General features: G+C 41.2%; 1 protein-coding gene across 4 annotated transcripts in view; it reads left to right on the top strand.

Moving 5' to 3' along the window:
• The window catches only part of HMGXB3 (HMG-box containing 3), a 47,380-nt gene that overhangs the window by 11,635 nt on the left and 16,353 nt on the right, over nucleotides 1-19,392 (top strand). For 3 of the 4 annotated variants that reach the window (XM_007093385.2, XM_042994385.1, XM_042994391.1), the window contains 6 exons: nucleotides 3,847-3,978; nucleotides 8,361-8,779; nucleotides 10,410-10,585; nucleotides 10,726-10,823; nucleotides 13,025-13,123; nucleotides 15,537-15,686. In XM_007093385.2, the coding sequence (XP_007093447.1) occupies nucleotides 3,847-3,978; nucleotides 8,361-8,779; nucleotides 10,410-10,585; nucleotides 10,726-10,823; nucleotides 13,025-13,123; nucleotides 15,537-15,686 (1,074 nt within the window). The remainder of the gene's footprint in view (nucleotides 1-3,846; nucleotides 3,979-8,360; nucleotides 8,780-10,409; nucleotides 10,586-10,725; nucleotides 10,824-13,024; nucleotides 13,124-15,536; nucleotides 15,687-19,392) is intronic. The other variant, XM_007093384.2, reaches the window with a different exon arrangement.

Below are 19,392 nucleotides of genomic sequence, written 5' to 3'. Positions count from 1 at the left end.
CCTATTAAACTATAACTCTCCTTTCTTCCCTCCCACGGCCCCTGGTAACCTCCGTTTTACTTTCTGTCTCTGAATTTGCATGGTTTAGGTACCTCATATAATTGGAGCCATGCAAATATTGTCCTCATGGTCTCTCCTTTTTTCACTTAGCATAATGTTGTCAAGGTTCACCTATCTTATACCGTGTATCAGAATTTCATTCTTTTTTATGGCTGAATGATATTCCATTGTGTGTATACGCTATATTTTCTTTATCCATTCTTAAACATTGATGGACATCTGGTGTGTTTTCACCTTTCGGCTGTTGTGAATATTGCTCCTATGAACTTTAGTGGATAAGTGTCTGCTTGAGTCCTTGATTTCAGTTGTTTTAGGTATATACCTAAGAGTGGAATTGCTGGATCATGTGGTAATTCTGTGTTCAAAATGCCGAAGAATGCTTATCCTTCTAATATCTATAGATTCTATTGCTTTTACTTCTCTCATCGCTGGTAGCATAAATTTGGGTCTCTCTCTCTCTCTCTCCGCCCCGCCCCCCCCCCCAAGCCTGACTAGAGGTTATCAATTTTATTGACCTTCAAAGAACCAGCTTTTAGTTTCATTGATTTTCTCTATTGTTTTTTCTATGTTCTGTTTCACTGATTTTTGCCCAGGTCTTTATTATCTTTCTTCTTACTTTGGGCTTCATTTATTCTTTTTTAGTTTCTTAAGATAGAAGCTGAGGTCATTGATTTGAGACCTTTTTTTCCTAATATAGGTGCTTAGTGCTATAAGTTTCCCTCTAAGCACTACTTTAGTGGCATCCCACAAATTTTGATATACTTTCATTTTCATTTTGTTCAAAATACTTCTAACTTATTCTTTGACCCAGAAGTTACTTAAAAGTTTTTTTAATGTTTATTTATTTTTGAGACAGAGACAGAGCATGAGCGGGGGAGGGGCAGAGAAAGGGCGACACAGAATCTGAAGCAGGCTCCAGGCTCCGAGCTGTCAACACAGAGCCCGACGCGGGGCTCGAACTCGCCAACTGCGAGATCATGACCTGAGCCGAAGTCAGACGCTCAACCGACTGAGCGACCCAGGTGCCCTGACCCAGAAGTTATTTAAAAGTATATTATTTGCTTTCCAAATATTTGGGAGTTTTCAGATATCTTGTCTTTTATTGATTTCTGATTTCATTCCATTATAGTCAGAACTTTGCAGTTTGTAAGACCTGAATCCTTTTAAATTTATTGAGATTTATTTTATGGCCCAGGTTATGGTTTGTCTTGATAAATGTTCTGTGTGCACTTGAAAAGAATGCGTATTTTGCTTTTGAGTGGAATATTATACACATATTAGATTAGGTCACGTTGATTGATAGTATTCAACTCTTACATCCTTAATGATTTTCTGTTGCCTTGTTTTATCAGTTATTAAGAACAGACATCCACCTATCACTATAAATAGTATTTATTTATTTTTCCATCTTTATTAATTTTTGTGTCATATGTTGACTCTTTTTTTTATTAAGTACTTAAACCTTTAGGATTGTTATGTCTTCTTGGTAAATTGACACTTCATCATTATGAAATGACCTTCTTTATCTCTGGCAATATTGTCTGCTATGAAATTTACTTTTTTTTAATGTTTATTTATTTTGAGAGAGAGAGAGAGTGTGTGTGTGTGCACACATGAGCAGTGGTGGGTAGGGAGGAAGAGGGGGAGAGAGAGAATCCCAAGCAGGCCCCACACTGTCAGCGTGAAGCCTGACAGAGGGCTCGATCTCAGGAACCATGAGGTCATGACCTGAGCTGAAATCAAGAGTCAGATGCTTAACTGAGCCACTCAGATGCCTTGTCAGTCTGAAATTTGAATATTGAGCTTTCTTTGCATTGTTGTTATTAGCAAGTTTTATCTTTTTCCAGCATTTTACTTTTAACCTATTTATCTTGTATTTAAAGTACTTTTTTTTTTTTTACAGCAGTATATAGTTTGGCTCTAAGAGCAAGACTTTATGACAACCTTCTATTTTTTAATTGTGGTATTTGGGCCATATACATTTAATGTGATTAATTATATGTTTAAGTTTAAATTTGTCATTTTACTGTTTTTTTATTCTGTTGTATTTTGCTTTATTTTGAATTGGATGTTTTTGATGAATCCATTTTATCTCCTTTATTGGCTTACTAGCCGTTAACTTTGTATTAGTTATTATGGTGGCTTTTTAGGATTAATATTGTACATTTTAACTTATCACGGTCTATCTTCTAAAACCTTGGATAAACAATATATTTTTAGATGAGAAAGTTGTATCTTAAACAGGAACAACCCCTGCAACCCAATTCAAAGGCCTGAGCCTTTGCTCTCCTGGAAATTGTTATTCTCTCATAATTTAATAAGTGTCAGCCAGACTCTTCCAGAAAAGCCTTTATAGATAATACTTAAGAATGAAACACCAGCCTTGAAAACTAGCATTTTTCCCCTAAAGTTCTTTCTATAAGCTGCTGTTTAGGAGTCTTTCCAAGTTCATGGGAATTTATTTATAGAACTGACCTAACTTAAATTTTTACTCTGCTTTCTGGTGGTATTCAGAATGAATATTCTGTATGGAGCCACAGTCGGAGTGAAGATCAGAGAAGTTTTATATCCCAGTAATAATAATTTCTCACAAACCTATAGAATCTTCTACGGTTTACTGAGTGACATGTTTCCTTATTTCTTACCTCATTTGTTTTTCAAGAGATATCCATGAAATAGGAAGAATAGGAAGGGCGGGTGATTTTACAGAAGAGGGGATAAGGTGACTTACCCCCATGTCATCCCGTGTGTCAGTAGTGGAGTTGGAACTTGAAACCCGGTCTCTTTCCCTCTTACCACACTACTTCACCCTCAACCTTGACTTGCTACTATTAGAATCACCTTTTCCCTAGGCATTCTGGCACAGGTAGCCTAGTGGCAGCTTGGTGTTTCTCCAAGGGAGGTTTTTGCTTTTTGGCCAGGCTAGGAAAAATGGGACTAATATCTGAGTAAACATCTGTAAGACACAACAAATCTGACAGGAAAATGTCTCCTTTGCGGCATTAATCAAGAAATGGAGCTTGGCTAATTTCTATTTGTAGCCGAAAATAAAAACCCATTGTAATCATTCTGTTCAAAGGGAAATCATTGGAGATGGTGAGAGCCAGTAGCTGAATATATTCATATGCCGATAATTAAATTCAGTTGCATATCAAAGGACTTGATTTCTGTTGAAATTCCCTTTTTTTTTTTTTAAGTGGCCATACTCTATTTTTATATCTCTGAACCCTAAGTCCTAGGTTCTCTGATTTTTAACTAACAGGAATGAAGAGGAAGCAAATTCTTCGAAGTATTTAGGGCTGTAGTGTGCAGCCAAGTGCGTGGAAGGAATCTAGGACCAAGAATCAAAGACCTCTGGGTTCTAAGTCTAGGTGTGCCCTAGATTCACTATACAACTTGAGGTAAAGCATTTAACTGCTCTGAACCTCAGTAGTTAAAAATACCTATTTCATAGAATTGCGGAAAGCGTTAAATGAGATATTGGTAAAGCGTTCAGCGCTGTGTGGTGCTTCATTAATTAGTAGCAGTTATTGCTGTGTCTGTTCTTCTGATACCTGTGTAATCCTAGGCAGCTGTCTTTCCTCATTTGAACCCAGTTTCTTCATTTCTCAAAAGTGAACTAATTGTATCTTAGAACCTTTCCAATTCTGACCTTTTAAGATACCACGAATTGGCTATTCTTCTACAAACTGGTATCCTCCTGGCAGTTTTGTGCTTATAATGGTCTTCAGGATCTGAGAGGGCTTGCACTGTGGTGTTGATTCTGACCCACTCTTTTCCTTACAGACCACTACATACACCCGCCGGGGCCATGGGACATGCACCAGCCCAGGTTGCTCCTTTACCTACGTCACCAGGCACAAACCACCTAAGTGCCCTATCTGTGGTAACTTCCTAGGAGGGAAGTGGATCCCAAAGGTAAGGTCCATTGGCCATTGCTGCTTTGGAAACCCCATAAAGTAGGCTCCCTGTTCCCCTTTAGAGCAAAGGACTTAAAAAATAAATATTTGTTTTTACTTTCTGACTATACAAGTAAGTCATTTTCATAAAATGTCATCCATAATCTTACCCCATCCAAAGAAAAGTCATTATTAACATTTTGTTGTATCTTCTTCTAGTCTTTTTTCTGTGAATACACAAGTTCTATAGCTTGACCTTTTTTTTTTTTTTACTTCACATATCATGCCATTAAATATTCAAGACCATTATCTTTAATTCCTTTATAACTTCCTATGAATGACTACACTATGTCAGTTTATTCATTTCCTGTTAAATTTTTAACAATCCACCCTCCACACTGACTGCTTAGTTATTCAGATGCGTAGCTCACATCTGCTCACTTTTTAGCTCAAAGTCCTTTCAGTATCCTATAGCTGCTATTAAAAGTAAAGGTCCTTAACCAGATATCTAGGTCTTTCATAGTTAACTCTCCAAATGTATACTTCTGTCTCTGTTTCTAAGTAATTGATGCTTGATAAATAAATGAGCATCAGAGCTATGCCCCTGTGAAGTTCAGTTCAACACATTGCTTTGTTACTTGTTTTATACTTCACATTGACTATATAAATCATACATAACTTGTCACACTTTTGTATGAGACTGTAAATTGTTTAGGGTCAAAAGAACTAGAATCGTCCGGGATGGGATATAGAGGAGATGGTCTTGAAGGATCAGTGGAATTTGGGTAGGTAGAAAAGGAAAGAGAGAGCATTGTTTTTGTGACAATAACTTAGGCTAGGTTTGTGTTTGTTAGGTGTCTAGCTCAGCAGGGTCCACATTTATCTGTAGAGAGAAAACTTCTATAGTGCCATACCTTTTAAGTTCCTTGGGGGCAGTTTCCATAGAACATCTCTGAAAAATACTGGGATGGTGACTTTTGCCCTCTGGCTGAATGTTGGGAGTTCAGGGCATCACTAATTCCAGGAGACAGAATAAGTTAATACTTAAAAATACACTTCTGGGGGTGCCTGGCTGGCTCATTTGGGAGAGCATGAGACTCTTGATCTCGGGGTCGTGAGTTTGAGCCCTACATTGGGGGTGGAGACCATATATGTATGTACATACATACATAAATACATAAGTAAACGCATAAATACATAAACTTTTAAAGGGAAAGAAAGAAAGAGGCATTTGATCTCTGTACCGGATTTCTGGCACTGAGTTCCTAAAACCCTAGAAATTTCCAGTGTTAGGAGAGAGAAGAGTGTCTTTGGGAGGATAAGAAAAAAAAGTACACTTCTGGAGTCTGCTTTTCTCCGTTTGAACTTCTGTCTCTCAAGGATTTTGGCTATATAATCTTGGGCAAGTCATTTTATGTCTATTCTTGATTTGGTTTTTCTTTCATTTGTAAATGGAGATTAACAATAGTGCCTACCTCATTAGGGTTTTTGGATGGATCAAATGAGATTATCCCTGTAAAGTGGATGGTGCATTCCTAGTATAGATTAAATCCTCAGCAAGAGGTCACTGCTATCATTATTGGCAGTAATAGAATTACAGTCTCTATTACTGCTTTTTACACTATCAGTTCTCAGGGCAGGAAGGGCCCAGTGCTTGTGTGTTTCAGATTTTGTTGAGTTTCTTGTGCTCACCATCTGTCTTGTGCTGCTGTGCAGCCATTCAGTTTCCTCCCATCCTAATTATCCTCCCCAAAATGTACTTCCTCATCTGCAGTAGGGAGATTGAATAGGGTAGTTGGACTCCTCCTTGACCCTTCTTCACAGATGCACAGCAGGTTTGTCACATGACCTTATTTCTGATGCTTTTTTATGGAAGAGTCTAACTCATCCTGTAGCCTTGTCTCCTTCAGGTTCTGTTTTTAGTTTGGCTTTCTTTTTTTCTTTTTCATTTATGTTTTTTTCCCTCCTTTGATTGAAATAACTTGAGCCATGGTTCTCTTTCTGAGAGCAAATTCACATTGTGAAATCAAATTTTTTTTATTAGCTACTTGTCCCCCATCTTTTAAAAAAAATTTTTTTTTAATGGTTATTTTTGAGAGAGAGAGACAGAGACAGAGTGCGAGCAGGGGAGGAGCAGAGAGAAAGGGAGACTCAGAATCTGAAGCAGGTTTCAGGCTCTGAACCATCAGTACAGAGCCTGATGCAGGGCTCAAACCCACGAACTGTGAAATCACAACCTGAGTCGAAGTTGGACACTTAACCGATTGAGCCACCCAGGCGCCCATAGGTACTTGTCCCCCATGTTGATTTGTTAAGTCAGATTCTTTTCTCCAGAGGTTTTTATAGAATTGCCATGTAAAGAGTAAATACTATGATTTCAGAATTTCATAGGATCAGAGTTGAGTGAGTGTAAGAAGAAAAAGGGTAACATTTTAGCATCAGTGCACTTGGAATTTTAGGGAAAAAAGTGACTTTGGTCATCAGGCAGTTCAATTCCAAGTCTCTAGTTGAGGAAAGATAGATTCAAGAGAAGTGACTTGTTAAGTTCATGTAGCTAATTATGTCAGTGCTTTTCCACTAAATCACACTTCTCAGGCATTGCTATGCTGTTTAGCTGCAGAATTTTAAGATTTCTGGAGTTCTGATTTTTGAAGCTGCAAGTATAAATAGTTTCTAAAAGCTCCAAATGTGTTCATGCCTGTCAGGAAATGACTCACCTTTTCTTGTATTGTTCCAGAGTTTCATACTGGCTAAAATTAGCCCAAGAAACGTTTGGCACAGTTCCCAATGAGTTGGATGGAACAAAAGATAGTATATAAAGCTCTGTAGCCCAAGGCCTCACTCCTTTGGCTCTCTGATGGTGGTAATTGAGGTCTCTGAGCAGGCAACTGGTGGTATTTACCTTCTATCTGGAAAGAAAGTGAAATCTCAAAAGGGTAGGCTGAGTTAAGGAAATGTGAGCTCATTAGCTAGTTATTTTGCTCTGATTCCTTAAATTATTCATTCTCCCTGAAGAGAATTTTTATCTGCAACAGCCTACTTAGTGGGCAGTGTTTTGCTCAGAGATTTCATTGCAGAGATTTAGCTTGTCTCCTGTTTTTCTACCAACTTTTCCCTCTCCAGCAGTCAGTAAGCTCAGTGCAGTTTACTAGGAATTTTTCTCTGTATTTAACTTGTCTTCACGGACTTATTAAAGTCTAATAAGTCTAATAAAGTCACACTTACTGTGTGTTAGAATCGGAGAATGCTTTACAGGAGATTTCTTAGGTCATCTATGTTGGTTCTTAACCAGAGGCAGTGTGCTGCCCAGGCCCCTTTGGAAGTGGAAGGGGTTTTGGTAGTCTGTGACTGGGAGAGAATACTAAACGGTAATAACATCAGCCACAGATGCTAGACTTCTGCAGCATGCAGGGGAATCCTGCACCATGAATTGAGCCCCCCGAAAGACTGTTGTACTGCTGTTGACGAATGGTGAGAGGCCGACCCTCTTGTTTCATGGTAGCAAAGTGAGAGAGTTCAGGTGAAGGTTGTCTGAGGTGACATAAGTCATTAGATGTGGAGCACAACCTAGATAGAACCCAGCTTCTATGTTTATATCTCTTCATTTATAGCACTTTTCACTATTCACATGGAGTTAAAAGAACCTTCCTGAGACAACCGCGGTTTTAAAAAAATTGCTTGTGTATGTAGGTAAATGTATGTGTATGTACGTATGTGTGTGTATAAATAATAGTATATTTCCACAGCATAAAAGCTAAGGCACCAAGGAATTTTTCAAGTAGGCTGACCTGAAATAGTGGCTGGGATTTATAGTGAGTTTGAATATTTTCTAGTAAGTAATTAATATACGTATGAGTTAATTTGACTGAGAAGTTTGTGGCGTGTGTGTAAGCCAGCCTTAAGACTCACCTGAAAGAATCTGGGACAAAAGATAGAGTTTTCCCTAACAGAATTGGAATTTTTGAGGCTCATCATGTGAGATGTGACTGCATTGGGATAAAGGGAACACCAAGATAAAGAGCTTGGGACTTCTGGGCCCAAATATGGCAACGTATCAGCTTCTTTCTAGACCTAGAGAAGCAGGCTTTGAACAAAGGTCAGGTTCAAAATGCCAACTTCATTTGCTGAAACCTAAAGAGGCTATCAATAAGAAATTTGTTAGAACAGCTGTATGCTAACCTGGGTGTTGAATATTGTAGTGAAGGGGACCTAAAGTCTGAAGACTTGGATTCTGGCCAGCTTTGTCTTGACACCTGACATTAGCCTGTTCCTGCCTCTGGGTCTCAGTTTCCTAGTCTGTTGCCCATACGTTGTTGTTGTGAGGAGCGAACGAGAAAAGATTTGTGATGTGTTGTCCACTGTAAAATGCCAAATGCCTACAGGCATTCTTATTTTTTTTAGGAAAAGCCAGCCAAAGTCAAAGTGGAATTGGCTCCTGGTGTCTCCTCCAAAGGTTCGGTGGTTAAAAGAAATCAGCAGCCTGTCACCACTGAGCAAAACTCCTCTAAGGAAAATGCCTCCAAACTGACTCTGGAGAACTCAGAAGCTGTAAGCCAGCTCCTAAGTGTAGCTCCTCCGAGAGAAGTGGGTGAGGAGAATGAGTGGGAGGAAGTGATCATCTCAGATGCCCATGTTTTGGTCAAGGAAGCTCCTGGGAATCGTGGTATGGCAGCCACGAAGACGCCGGTGGTCAAGAATGGTGTGCCGCCTGAGGTCTCTCTGGGGACAACTGAGAATGACAGTCCAGGAGCAGACATACCACCACCAGCTGAGAGGACCAGCACCTCCAGTCCTCTCCCTGCTCCCAAAAAGCCTGCAGGGTAAATGTGTTTATATGTTATAGGATTGTTTTTAGAATAGCAGGTTGGGAAATGTTCCTTGTTTTGTTTTATGTCGTTATTAGCATTACTGAGAGAGGCAGCAGAGCCCAATTAATGTTTCCTATTTTAGAGATATGGAAACTAAGGCCCAGAGCCACAGAATGATTTTTACACTTTCCTCTTACACTCTGCTGTCTGTGCGTTGCTGGCACGTTCCTGTGCATCCCTTCTTGTCATTTTCCCAGAAGCACTTGCTAGGATCCTGTTGGTACAGCCTGAGGCCAGTGTTAGAAGCTAGTATCCAATCCTGGATAGTAGATTTGGAAAGAGAAGCCTTATTAAGGTATAGAAAGATTCTTGTCCTGGTGATCAGAGAATTCAGTTCTGGTTGTAATCTGTCTCTGACTTCTGTTTGACCTCCACCAGTTCTGGTGACCATAGTCACCTCATGCCCGTTCTTTCCTCTGAAAAATCTTGAGTTGGATATTAGAAAAATCTAATCCTTAATGGCTGACCTCATAGACTTTAGATTGTGTGTGAAGCATGCATAGCCCAGTGCATTGCAGATAGGAGGTGGTCCATAAATATGGGCTATTTTTCCTCCCCATGCCCTCCCTAAAGGCTTGACTGCATTTTTCATGTGGCCCCTTCCCAGAGGCAGTTGTGGTCTTGTAACTAAAGGCCCTTATTTGTTTATATTAGTGGTTCTCAATGGGGAGCAGTTTGTCCCCAGGGGACATTGTGGCAATGTTTAGAGACATTTTTGGTTGTTAACAACTGTGGGGGAGAAGGGTGCTGCAGGCATCTAGTTGGTAGAGGCCAGAGATACTGCTAAACATTCACAGGACAGGCTCCTACAAAGAATTACCCAGCCCAAAATGTCAATAGTGCCAAGGCTTAGAAATTCTGGTTTCTATTATTTGATTTAAAATTGTTTATTGTTGACTAGGAGATATATGCACATGATTCAAACTCAAAGGGTATAAGGAATATACACTGAAAAAAATCTCTTCTAGTCTATCCTTAAGTCATCCATTTCCGTTTTCCAGACAATCAGTTTTCTCAAATTTCTGTTTTCAGAGATAATTTTAGACATATACTACAAATATGTGTATGTGTATATATATTTTTTCCTACCTTTTTTTATACAAATGGTAGCATAACTTATGTATCTCTACATCTTGCCTGTTTTTATTTATAGTATACTTTGGGATGGTTGTGTATCTTTAGAGCATGAAGCTGTGTAGTTTCGACTGTTCGTTTTAGGCAAGCGTGTCACTCGACAAGAGCCTTCTGTGATGTAGACTCTGTGCTCAGCATTGGAGCTACAAGAAAATGTGGATTTTGTTCTGCGGGTGTTTTAGCCTCCCTCATCTGGGAGACTGATATACTTTAAATACTAATTAGAGACAGATCAGATATTATAACTACACTAGCTGTTTGTATTCCTCACAGTGGGCACTATTTTGTATTTATCTTCGTAATGACCCCTGAAATATCTACCCTGAGTTTACTACACTATCCTTCTGCTAAAATGCTATTTGGAGATTGTGCTTTGGTTTCTTCCACTTGGTCCAGAATTTTTAGGTTTCCCTTCTTTTTTTTTTTTTTTTTTTTTTTTTTTTTCCAGAGTTGACCCGCTCACCCCTGGGCTCAGAGCCCCTGAGCTTAAGGGCAAAGCTCGGGGCAAGCCCTCATTACTGGCTGCGGCAAGACCCATGAGAGCAATTCTCCCAGCCCCATCTAATGTGGGCCGAGGCAACAGCATGGGACTGTCCAGGGCCAGGCAGGCCTTTCCCCTGAGTGGTAAGGGCTGGGACAAACCCGGGAGCGGGGAGCTGTCAGATAGGAAGGGGACAGCAGTGGGGTTGTTGAGAATGGAGATGAGAGAATGAGGGGGACTCTGAATGCATTTAAGTCACCAGTTTGACTTCTGATTGTCTCAGATAAAACCCCCTCTGTGAGGACTTGTGGCCTGAAGCCAAGCACGCTGAAGCAGCTGGGCCAGCCGATCCAACAGTCATCACACAGCAGCGAAGTGAAGGTAAGACCCGTTCTCCAGAGGTAGGGTATCCTGGGGGCAGGCCTGCTGCTCCGAGAACAGGGCTTCTATTTAGTGTCTCAGAGCCATAGGCAGAAGCCTATTACATTGGAAAGTGACCTCTGGAATGAAGTTGAGCATGAATGAGTTACTTATTTTTACTTACTTTTTTTCTTATTATAAAACGAATGCACGTTTAAACTTTTGACTTGGAAATAATTTTTTTAAGTTTATTTATTTTGTGAGAGAGTGTGCAGAAGGGATAGAAAGAGAAGGACAGAGAGAGAGGGGGAGAGAGAGAATCCCAAGCAGGCGCTCTGCACCCTCAGCAAGGAGTCCGATGTAAGGCTCTAACTCATGAACTGTGAGATCATGACCTGAGTTGAAGTTGGATACTTAACCCACTGAGCCACCCAGGCGTCCCTTAATTTAGAAACAATTTAAAATTTAGGAAAATAATTGCAAGAGTGAAGACAGTACAAAGAAAGTACCCATGTACTTTTCACTCATAGTTGCTTATTGGTAAGGTATCACCCATTTTGTTTCATCATTTGTGCTCATGTATGTTTCTAAAGTACATGTAATTTAAGGGAAAGTTACATGGCCTTTTGCTTCTTAATATTTCAGTGTGCGTTTTCTAAGAATAAGGATATTCTGTTACTGAAACATTGATACAATACTTCAGTCTGTCATTTGTATTCCAGTTTCGACAATTTTACCCAGTTATGTTCTTTATAGCGTTTTTGCACTCCAGTACAGGGTTCATTGTAGGATTAGATACTGCATTTAGTTGTCTTGTTTCTTTAGCCTCTTGAAAAAATGAACGCACGGTTGTTGTAGAAAATACAGAGAATTCAGTAAGGCAGAAAGAAAGTCAGTCTCTTGTAATCCTGCCACCCAGAACTAACTGCTATTGGCATTCTGTGCCCATTCAGCCTCTGAGGCTTTTCCTAGGTTTGTGGGCATTTTTTTAATATAATTTTTTAAAACCAAAAATCATGGCTCTTCACGTTCTAGTTTGTAGCCAGTACAGTCCATTCATATTAATGATAGAGGTTTTTTTTGGTTTTTTATCCATATGTGACCAGAATAGTTACTATCAAAATTCCCTAAATGAGCATTTTTTTACTAGACCTCTTTTTTTGGGCCATGACCCTCAATAACACATTTTTACATCACAGCCCAGTAAGCATCCATACCTGTATACATAAAAAGAATAAGGAAGCTATGCCCTTACTATATGTGGTTATTTTGGTATTTTCCATTTTGCAAATGGAAATGGTTTCAACTCATTAAATTAATTTCATGACCTGTCAGTGGATTTTGTGGCCTGTAGTTCAAAAACCCTATTAGACCAAAATGGAATAGGAAACTCGGGCTGCCTTCTCCCTTGCAGGGTGCTCTGCCAGGCAACTCCCTTTGTTCCAAATTTGCCCCAAATAGAGTATCAACTGGCTTTTACTTTGAAGGCTGATCTGTCACCCAGATGTGGTGTCAGCACTGGATGCAAGTGTGATTTAGATCTAGAAGGATCTAGTCTGCTTTTCTGCTTTGTAGATTTCCAGCCTTTAGAGTCCCTTTACTTGGGTAAACTCCCGGTCTTCTCTGTAAATAGTTTCCTTTTGACTGGTAACATTGGGTATTTGTTAAAAGTTGCAAGTCCTTTTGCTAGTCTTAGGCCAGTTAAGTTACATGAAATTATATGTTCTGAATATCAACTTAAATTCAGTATTACAGAATAATTACTAATGCTGTTTTCATCTTTTTTTTCTTTAATAGTATAGAACATTTGAAAAGTTCATAGTGGTGAAAGGGGAAAAAGTCACGATCTTCCTCTCAACCTGTGACATTTTAGTGAACAATCTTTTCGAGTTCTTTCTATGCCAACATTACTCAACCACATATTTGTGTGGTATATGACTATTATAAGTTTTTCCCACTTGGTAGCAGTTGTAAATCTGATTCACAGTGTTTCTGGTATGCAGTGTTAGAAGCTGCACAGAAGAATGTGGCAACCCTGGGCTTGAAAATGACATTTAAACTTTTGGCGGGCTGGTGACTGCTGACTAGCATCCTAGAGCTCACATGGAGTGTGGCTCTACAAATTCCCTGGGAAACTATTTCCTCAAGCTCTTTCAGGACTCAGGCCCTCAGGAGTGTGAGGTTTTATAGAAAAGCACTAAATCACTGGTTCTGATCCACAGCTAACAAATGGCCCGGGCAGTCGGACGTCACAAGTAAAAGTTGTAGAAGTCAAGCCTGATCTGTTTCCTCCATACAAGTACAGCTGCACTGTAACGCTGGTAAGTGTGGCCAGGTGATGGGTTGACAAGGACATGGGTTTTGGTTTTAGGTGGAGGGTGAGTAGAAGTCTGAGGGAGGTGGGGAGTGGTAGTTAGGAGTGAGAGTAGGGTCAGGGATAGATCATTGGTTCTGAAGATCCCTTCACTGATCCAGATGGTAGCTGCTGGGTGAATTAGCTAGGTGTTTTGCAGGCGAGATCTATAGCGTGTAGGCCAGCTGAGACCTGGATGTTTCTTGGAGTAATTGGACATGAGAATCCAGTCCAGCTGTAGCATTCAACAGTCTTTGGACCTTTTAGCCTCAAAAGTCTGTTATCCACTGGTAAGTGTGAGAAAGGTCTATTTTTCCCCCTTAAAATAGAGTCACAGTCAGTACTGGCCTCTTAAAGGATTTGAGAAGTGCTGTGGTAAAGCATCTTTGTTTAGCCTCGCGTTTGCCACAAACCTTTTCCCTCCCCACCCACCTTTTATTTTTATCCTTATTTACTTATTTTATATATCTTTTTAAAAAAAAAATTTTTTTTTAACGTTTATTTATTTTTGAGACAGAGAGACAAAGCATAACGGGGGAGGGTCAGAGAGAGGGAGACACAGAATCCGAAACAGGCTCCAGGCTCTGAGCTGTCAGCACAGAGCCCAACGCAGGGCTCGAATTCACGGACCACGAGACCTTGACCCAAGCCGAAGTCGGCCGCTTAACCGACTGAGCCACCCAGGCGCCCCTCATATATCTTTTAATGTTTGTTTGTTTTTGAGAGAGACAAAGCAGGAGTGGGGGAGGGGCAGAGAGAGGGAGGGATAGAGAATCCCAAGCAGGCTCCAGGCTCTGAGCTGTCAGCACAGCACTGCAGGGGCTCGAACTCACGGACTGCGAGATCATGACCTGAGCCGGAGTTGGACACCTAACTGTCTGAGCGACCCAGGCACCTCATCACCTTTTATTTTTAACACAGCATATATTAACATCCCAATAAACATCCCAGTAAACAAACAGAGTGGGACTCTGGGGTCATCCTTTTACAGGGGAAGCCACATGGAGCAGTGGAATAAGCACTCAAAGGACTTAGTCCCAAAGTGGTTCTGGCTGTGCTGCCAGCATGCACATGACTTGGGGCAAGCAGGCATCTTTGCTTCTCTGGTCCTCAGTTTCCACCGTCTGTAAAATGCTGCATCAGTTTAGATACCACGTTGGGGCTCTTTTTGCTTCTAGCATTCTCTAATTTTATTGATCCTTAGATACCGATTAGCCAGGTAACTTTTGGCAGGTTCTCTGCCTGAATTGAGTAAGATACACAGATTTTGAGAGAGCAGCTGGATTTTTAAAAACTCTTACCTGATAAAGGCAGGCAGGTACAGAACCATTCATTCCTTCATTTAGAAAATATTTACTGAGAGCCTGCTCTGGCCAGACCCTCTGCTAGGGATTCTGTAGTAACAAGACAGGACAGTATGGTGGACTAGTGCATAGACTGGCCTGATCCTTAAGGAGAATATCTCCTTTATCCTGAATATCTGCTCAGGTTTCTTTTCTCAGAGACTAATTACTACCTTCTCCATGCCATCTATACCGTCACCTCCCTATCCCTTTGACTACAGAAGGCCACTAGGGTTACTATCTGGGGGAGCTTCCCAGGACCTTCTCTTTTTTGATTAGATAGCAGCATGTCACAGGAGCCTAGATGCCAGAGATTTGAGCTTAGGTAGTCCAGAGGTCCTGATTGTCTTCAGGAAGGGTGTGGATGCTTGTTCACCACAGTCTTCAGCCTTCTCCTAGAATAGGCCTGCTTCTCTCTGCCAGTAGCCTGGACCCTGAGGGCATTTGAATTTATAACATTTTTTACAAATATTTATTTTTTTGAGAGAGTGAGTGAACATATAGGAGCATGTGTGAAATTGTGTGTGGGGGGGGTGGGGGGAGAGAGAGAGAAAGAGAGAGAGAAAGAGAGAGAGAAAGAGAAAGAGAAAGAGAAAGAGAAAGAGAAAGAGAAAGAGAAAGGGAGGGAGAGAAAGAGAAATCAGCCCCAAGCAGGCTCGGCACTGACAGCACAGAGCTGGTTCCGGGGCTTGAACTCACAAACCATGAGATCATGACCTGAACTGAAACCGGGAGTCAGACGCTTAGCTGACTGAGCCACGCAGGTGTTCCATGGCATTTGAATTTCTGACACTAAAGAGTCAGCTCACTTGTTTCACAGATGGGGAGGGACTTGCCAAAATTATACAGGCTGTATTAAGATTGAAAGGAGGTAACCGCAGAGTAAGGATCTTGCATCAAGGCTCTTTGGAAGTTAGTCTGAATCTGGTTTTGCCATTGTCACTTTCTTCTCTGATTTACTGATAGCTGGTCATCCTGGTTTTTGACTCTGCCCAGGTGTAACTTTTGTGGAATTGAATACTGGTTTTACTTTTTTAGGATTTGGGCCTCGCTACTTCAAGAGGTCGGGGAAAGTGCAAGAATCCCTCTTGTAACTACGTCTACACCAACCGACATAAACCACGGATTTGTCCCAGCTGTGGTTTTAACCTTGCTAAAGACCGGACTGAGAAAACCACCAAGGCTCTTGTGAGTTCCTCCCCTAAACACATCCCCTAGCCTTGTGTTGGGCTTTGTTAGTGGACCTGTTTTAGTAGAAATAAAATGATTTCTTGGTACATGATCATAATTAGAACACCAGAACTGGAACCAGTTTTAAATTCTGGACGTTCTCTTTGGGCTTCCTTGTCCTCATTATTAAGTTGAGAGAATTGGAAAACGTTCTAGCCCAGTGGATCAAGAGTTCATTCACCAAAGAGAATGGGAATACAGGCTTTACAGAGGATTCTTAAGGGGTGCCTCGTGGCTCAGTTGGTTAAGCATCCCCTCTTGATTTCAGGTCAGGTCATGATCTCACAGTTTATGAGTTCGACCCCTGCTGGTTGCACGGAGCCTGCTTGGGATTCTTCCGCGCCTCTCTTTCTGCCTCTCTCCCTCTCTCCCTCTCCTGTCTCTAAAAACTAAATAAACTTAAAAAAGTTTTTTATTTAAATAGGATTTTGAAGAGAGGGACGGAAGGGTTACATTCTTTTAGTTCTGAGACCTGGTGGAGCACTGGTAAATAGTATTTTGGTAAACAGAGAATGCCAGTCCTAAGACTTTGTAGATTAGATCACTGCCTCTCAGGTTCCTTATAGAGCTTTTGGCTCAATACAAAGCTTCACTTCTAGCAATTTTGGCAAATCTCTGAAGTTGGACCAAACTGTTTGGAGTATAAAACACATTCCATTTGCCCCATTAGGGCTCATTTTTTATTTATTAGAACCAGGAAAAAAATGGGTATTTTTAGAGGTCCTCAGACTTTACACGTGAATTTTTTTTTTTTTTTTTTTTTAATGTTTGAGAGTGTGTACATGCATGTTCTAGTCGGGGAAAGGGAGAGAGAATCCCAAGCAGGGTCCACACTGTCAGTGCAGAGCCCAGCATGACACTCGATCCCACAAACTGTGAGATTATGACCTGAGTTGAAATCAAGAGTCGGGCGCTTAACCAACTGAGCCATCCAGGCGCCCCTCCACGTGTGAATTTCTTTAAGTGTACAGAACGTTACAGTACCTCAGGCAGCAGATGGAATGACTGGGTTGAAGGTAAGAAGATAGATCTCCCTGATCTGCCTTGGGAGGAAAGAGGATGGCATACAGAACAGGTCAGGATCCAAGGTGGAGTCTGGCCACTCCAGATCTAAGCTGGACTTTGCAGGGTGGAAATGATTTGGATGGAAGAGGAAGGCATGCCATACTCCAGGATAAGCATGGGTACAAGCGAAGCGCTAGGGAGTCTGGTGCTCTAATCACCGAGAAAAGAAAGGTGTGTATATATATATATAGGGAGGAGTATGCAAAATAAGCTGCTTGAAAGGCATATTGTGGCCATATTGTGGAAGATGTTTAACATTAGACCAGACAATTTGTTTTTTAGGCGATGAGGTCACATTGAATGTCCTTCATTCATTGTGAGGGCTAGAAGGTTGTGTCAGGAAGGAGGCATATGGGGGTTTGGGAATGGACAGGACTACCCAGGTGGTGAGAACCATTTCAAGCTAAGTTTTCTATGGATATGGCGGGCAGGGCAGGGGAGCTCCTGGCAGATAAATCTCACCCCCTGGTCCCAGGTTTGTTTCCATACTTGAGGTGGTGTTCTGAGGTTATCCTTGTGAGAAAGGGAAATAGAACTAAAGTATGTGGGCACTGATGGCTTAGTGGAAAACACATGGGGACTGGGAATAGAGAGACAGCTGGGAGGACCCTCAGCTGGATGCCATCCCTCTTCGGAGTTTTAGTTTCTCTAGTGACAAAAGCGGGCCAGGTAGATTGTATCTGGACATTTTATTTTCAGGGCCGTGAACCCCAGAGAAGACTCAGAATTGAGCTTCAAATAATCTGTAAATCCCTGAAATAGCATGTAAAATGGGTCCGTAGCTTCCATCACATTCTGTTCCGTTGGCTGCTCTCTGCTGGCAATGAGCTTCCTGGATCTTCTATGCCTTTAATGGGAAGAAAGAGGAGGTCTTCACTTAGTGTTGACCATATTCTGCCTTGACTCTGTCTTAGCTCCCTGTGACACCGTAATCTCTTTTAGGACAGGTGTATCTGTTCCCCCATGCCTTCTGACCTTAGAGTGTGCATACTCAATGTATTGATCATGATCATGGAATGGAATTGAGTCCTGTATAAGTAGATGCTCTGAACATTCCCTTCTCCTATTTGATTGTAGCAATTGGTGTGGTTTGCAGTGTGGAAATGGATGTTGGTTCCCTGGATCGAGGATGATGAGGTGACCTAACTTTCAAGGTCAGACAGGAATTGTTCAGGGACTTCTAGCCAATTGATTTCAAATCCTACTCTTGGAATTTTATATTCTTTTGTCTTTGGTTGATAGCTGCTTACCTCCAGTATCCTTCTGACATTCTGTCACCTTTCAACTTCCTAAGTTTTAGAGAAATAAAATGTAATTACTGTTTTTCTGTAAACTAAAACACTAGTCTGAGACCCAAGGACCTTAGTGTGTAATGCTCTCTGGAGCCCCCTGGTGGCCGTATGCTTCCTGCGCAGTTTGTCATTGGTGGCTGTAATTAAGACTGCAGCAACTCTGGGCTGGAATGGTCTTCATTCCTGTCTTTCACTGTGGCTCAGAGTAGAAGGATAGTATCCCTGCCAGCTACTCTTCCAGCCCATAGTTCAACATAGACAGGGCTGGGAACACACTGTCTCCCAGGGCAACTCATTCTAGTGTCAGTCAGCTCTCTGCAGTTGTTCTTTTTCTTCCAGCAAGCATGCATTGAATGCCTACTGTAGGTCAGGCCTTTGGAGATACAAAGATAAATAGAACATGGTCCCTTCCCTTGAGGAACACACAGTCTCGTGGGGGAGAAAGGTAAGTAGCCAAACTACAGATAAATGAGATGAGAGCTATAGGTGTGCAGAGTTCATAGAAAGTTTCTTCGTGTTATTAGGCAATTAACTTCTGCAAAGCAACATATTATATGTCCAGCAAATAGGAATTAGAATCTTTAGTGTGCTCTCATGCTGGTTTTGGGAATCAGCAAATAAACGGGAACCTTATACTCACCGAAAATAGGGGAACAGTCTCACCAGCTGTGAGACATGAATTCTGCAGTAAAAGGATGGACTCTGGAAACATGAGGGAGGGAGTGATTCCTGTTGCATTTATACAAGGGATCTCGGAGGAACCTCCATTTTTTAATGAGCATTTCAGGACCTTAGTCCTGAAAGCCTTTGATTGATATATGAAATAGTTCCCTTGTACCCAGAAGATAAAAGTGTTAAAGACAAATACCTTAAGTAGTACAGATATTTGGTGACATATCAAAACTACCATTTGTAGAGCTTTCATTGTCTACCAGGTACTGTGCTAAGTGCTTTACTTGCAATATTTTGTTTACTCTGCATGATAACTCTAGGAGATTACTGGTACTTCATCCTTCATAGATAAGAAAATTGAGGCTCAGAAAGATTCAGTAGATTGCTTTGGGTCAATAATGTATGGCTATTAAGTGGCATATCCAGGATTGAGACCCGGGTGTGTTATTCTCCAAACCTGGTGAATGGGAGCTTACCTCTGAAACCATTTCTGAGTGATGTGTATAATCCTCTCCTTTTACTGGTAGAGAACTTTGTGCCAGAGAGAGAACACCTGCCTCGAGTCACGCAGCAAGTTACTAACTGAGGTGGTTTGGAAACTAGGTTTCCTACCCTCAGCCACGGATGGGCCCATC

This window comes from Panthera tigris, chromosome A1 (genome assembly GCF_018350195.1).
Source record: "Panthera tigris isolate Pti1 chromosome A1, P.tigris_Pti1_mat1.1, whole genome shotgun sequence".
Lineage (NCBI taxonomy): Eukaryota > Metazoa > Chordata > Mammalia > Carnivora > Felidae > Panthera > Panthera tigris.
The sequence above is the reverse complement of the archived record's forward strand: the minus strand, read 5'-3'. Positions and strand labels throughout refer to the sequence as shown.